This window comes from Nannospalax galili, unplaced genomic scaffold, assembly GCF_000622305.1.
Source record: "Nannospalax galili isolate Female #2095 unplaced genomic scaffold, S.galili_v1.0 scaffold443, whole genome shotgun sequence".
In the NCBI taxonomy this organism is placed as follows: Eukaryota; Metazoa; Chordata; class Mammalia; order Rodentia; family Spalacidae; genus Nannospalax; species Nannospalax galili.
The window spans coordinates 4,400,250-4,403,972 of NW_008352479.1; the positions used below are offsets into that span (position 1 = coordinate 4,400,250).

Genomic DNA, 3,723 nt, shown 5'->3' on the forward strand with positions numbered 1-3,723 from the left:
TGAGACAGGTTGGCGTCAACCTAACAGACCTCCACCTGCCTCTACCTGTGGTAGGACTAAAAATTTGCACTAAAACAACCAGCCTAAACTTTTAAAAGACTAAAAAAAAACCTTTTTTTAAAGCAAGAAGGCAGAAGGCCAGGAATGCTAAAGACTAACCCACAGAAATCATGTGCCCATAATTTTCCAGCATCACATCCTCACTAGGGCTGAAAGAAATGGATTATCAAAGGCCAACATGAGGGAAGAGGCACAGGAGCCTAGCACTCCTTTGTAACTCCTAGCAAACAATGGGATAAGTCCCTAATGAGGTCTGTCCGTAACCATATGAAAGAGTAGATGCAAGGGGGTCAGAACTTGGTGGGTTTTCTGGAACTTACCTTCAGGGGCAGTAGCTGAATCCTTCACAGGCTGACCTGTGCAGACATCCAGGCTCCATGCTTCCCTTGCTTCCAGCCAGGAGATCAGAGCAGGTTTTGAAGGTGGCCCCACTGCAGAAAAGAAGGGAATGGGGTGGGAAGGAAAATGGGTCATACAGAACTATTCTCTAGGGCCTACCCACAACCTAAAATCCTGGTAAAGAACAAAGGCCAGGAAGACAATTGAGGAAACCAGACAGGAGGCTGAGCCAGAGGTAAAAGCCACACAACTACTCAACTCGTTAAATAAGTCATAATTTTTTAAATGCCTAAATGAACTAGGACCATGAAATATTCTCAATCTTTTCAATAACACAGCATAACAGGCATTACCATCTCCATTTTTCAAAAGAAGGGGAGTAAAGTAATAGATTAAAGTGATGTGGTTAGTAGTTACAGAGCCAAGATCAAAACCCAGGTCCCTTTCTACACATTACAATAAAAACCAAGGGCCAGGAAGATAGCTCAGCAGGTTAAATCACCTGCTGCCAAGCGGGACAACCTGGGTTTGAACCCTGGGACCGACATGCTATAAGGACAAAACAGACTCACATTAGTTGTCTTATGATTTTCCCGGGTGTATGCCTGGGCCCAAATACATGAACACAAAATTTAAGTAGTAATTTTTTTGAGACAGGGTCTCCCTGTACCCAGCTAGCTTAGAGCTTGCCATGTAGATCAGGCTGGTCTCAATCTCAGAGAGATCTATCTGCCGGCATCTGCATCCCAAGTACTGGGACTAAAGGCCTGTGCTATCACACCAAGCAAAATAATTTTTTTAAATGTTTAAAAAATTTGGCAAGGTGTGGAGCCCATACCTTTAATCCCAGCACTCTGGAGGAAGAGGCAAGCAGAGCTCTTTGAGTTCAAGGCTAGCCTGGTCTACATAGCAAGTTTAAGGCTAGCAGAGACTACAGGGAGACTCTGTCTCAAAAAAGACCAAAAAGAAAAAAAAAATTTTAATTTATTTTTAGTTTATATGTGAGTTTGTGTTTGTGTGTATTTATGTGTGTATTAACTGGACCCACACATGCAATGCCCATGGAGGCCAGAAGAGAGCATCAGATATCCTGATGGTTACAAGCTGGTATGTGGGTGCTGGAAACTAAACTGGGATCTTCTGGAATAGCCAGTACTCCTAACCAGCAGCTGAGCCATCCCTCCAGTCTCAAAATAAATGGTTGTTTGGTTTGGGGTTCTTTTATTTTGTTTTAATATTTTATTTATTTTTATTGTATGTGTATGGGTGTATTGCCTGCATGTAAGTAAGTGCACCTGTGTCGTGCAATGCCTGCGGAGGACAGAAGAGGCTATCAGATCCCCTGGAACTGGAGTTATGGACAGTTGTTAGCTGCCATTTGGTGCTGGGATTCAAGCCCGGGTCTTGAACAAGAACAACCACTGCTCTTAACCGCTAAGTCACCTCTCCAGCCCAAGGGGTCTTCTGTTTTCATGAGACAGGTTGGTCTCAATCTCACAGAACTCCACCTGCCTCTACCCATGGTAGGACTAAAAATTTGCACTAAAACAACCAGCCTAAATTTTTTAAAAGATTAAAACTTTTTTTAAAGCAAGAAGGCAGAAGGTGGCCAGGAATGCTAAAGACTAACCCACAGAAATCATGTGCCCATAATTTTCCAGCATCACATCCTGGTAGAGGTTCCTCTGAGACGAGTCCAGGTATCCCCACTCATCCTGAGAGAAGGTCACCTCTACATCCTTGAACGTCAAGCGTTCCTAAAAAAAATAAAAGAGAAATTATGACTTAGAGCTGACCATGGCTCTTAGTTTTCAGGAGGGAAAATGGGGCTGGCTGAGAAAGAACAAAAGATGAACCTGGCAATGGTGAAAGACCTTCGCCCAGCAGAAGGCCCTGGGCTCAAGGGGCATAACTGGGTCTCTGAACAGGAGGTCAAATGACAAAGAAACTCAGGATGAGGGGAGCTGTACCATCCACTAGGCAGCAATACTAAGACAGCGGGAAGGACCAAAAGCCCTGGGGCTCACCTGGGGCCGGGCTGTTACAGACTTGCTGGCTGTTACCTGCTCTCCTGTGCTCCCTTCCATCTGGAAATGGGCAGGCACCTGGGCGGCAGCAGGATCTGAAGGAGAAAAGAGCCATGAGACAGCTGCCCAGCTCTGGACACCCAAGAAGCCCATTCTCCCCACTCCTAGAGGACTCTTAAAACCCTCAAGCAGGCACACTGCTGTTCAGTACCCACAGGACGTGTGTCTGCTGGGGGCCAAGAAGCGGGGAGTGCAGGTGCAATGGAAGAAAGCAGCCAGACATGGATCACAGAGGGGTTGGAGAGAACACAGAGCTAAGGGACAGAAAGATTCTTGAGAGAACAGATGGTAACAAGATGATGGTATAGGAAATACAGGAAGTGTGACATAGGCCAGGGTCTGAGAACAGGGCTGTGAGTACCGGATTGCCCAGCAAGGAAGTCACACACTCCTATTGCATGTGGAGATTCCAAATGGTCCCCCAGAACAGAGTCGCTCCTGAAAGGCGAAGCAGGGGACCATATCTGTGCAGAACATAGGGCTCCTGTGCCCATCCAATGTACATCTGGGCTCTGAGCAGGGTGTGGGTCCTGGGTGAGGAAAAAAAATGTCATGAGAGCATTCCTTCAGGAATCAGAACTCAAACTCAAAGAGGTCATATGGCCAACCTCTAAGAAGCAGAAGCTAAGGGATGGGCCACTAGACCCTTTACCTCCAGGCAGAAGGGACCCAAAGAGAAAGGACAGGGAAACTCCTCCCACCCTTCGGTCTCCTTTTACCATGGGGAATCCCAGCACAAACAGATTCCCACTTAACAGAAGAGTGTACTTCATTGCTCTAAGGTCTAGAAAGGTACTGAGATGTCTAAGGGCACTGAGGCTGTGAAATGAAGCTTAAAATTGAAGTCTTTAGGGAACGGGATCTAAATACCATCAAATTATATTGCATGAAAATCACAAAGATTGGTCTGGAGACATGACTCAGTGGTTAAGAGCACTGACTGCTCTTGCAGAGGACCTGGGTTTGATGCCCAGCACCCATATGGCAGCTAACAACCAGTTCCAGGGCATCCAACACTCTCTTCTGACTCCCGTGGGCACTGCATGACATGGGTGCACAGACACACAGACAACATACTCATACACATAAATTTTTTTTTTAATCACAAAAATTGAAAAAAAAAAAAAAAGTCTTCCAACTTCCCAGCCCAGGGATATAACCAGCTACATGCAGACTGCTCTTCTACTCAGAAGCCCAGAGTCCTGACCCTATGTTTCCCCTTCTTCCTACCATGTCC

At 46.0% G+C, this 3,723-nt stretch overlaps 2 protein-coding genes across 4 annotated transcripts in view; one reads left to right on the forward strand and one right to left on the reverse strand.

Annotated features, from left to right (window-relative positions):
* Positions 1-3,723, forward strand: part of Tcaim (T cell activation inhibitor, mitochondrial) — a 135,072-nt gene that overhangs the window by 33,587 nt on the left and 97,762 nt on the right. The window lies entirely within an intron of this gene.
* The window catches only part of LOC103747157 (zinc finger protein 445), a 16,358-nt gene that overhangs the window by 6,301 nt on the left and 6,334 nt on the right, over positions 1-3,723 (reverse strand). Inside the window, 4 exon segments of the mRNA XM_008849491.3 lie at positions 381-491; positions 2,030-2,156; positions 2,427-2,521; positions 2,848-3,021. Coding sequence (XP_008847713.1) covers positions 381-491; positions 2,030-2,156; positions 2,427-2,521; positions 2,848-3,021 — 507 coding nt within the window.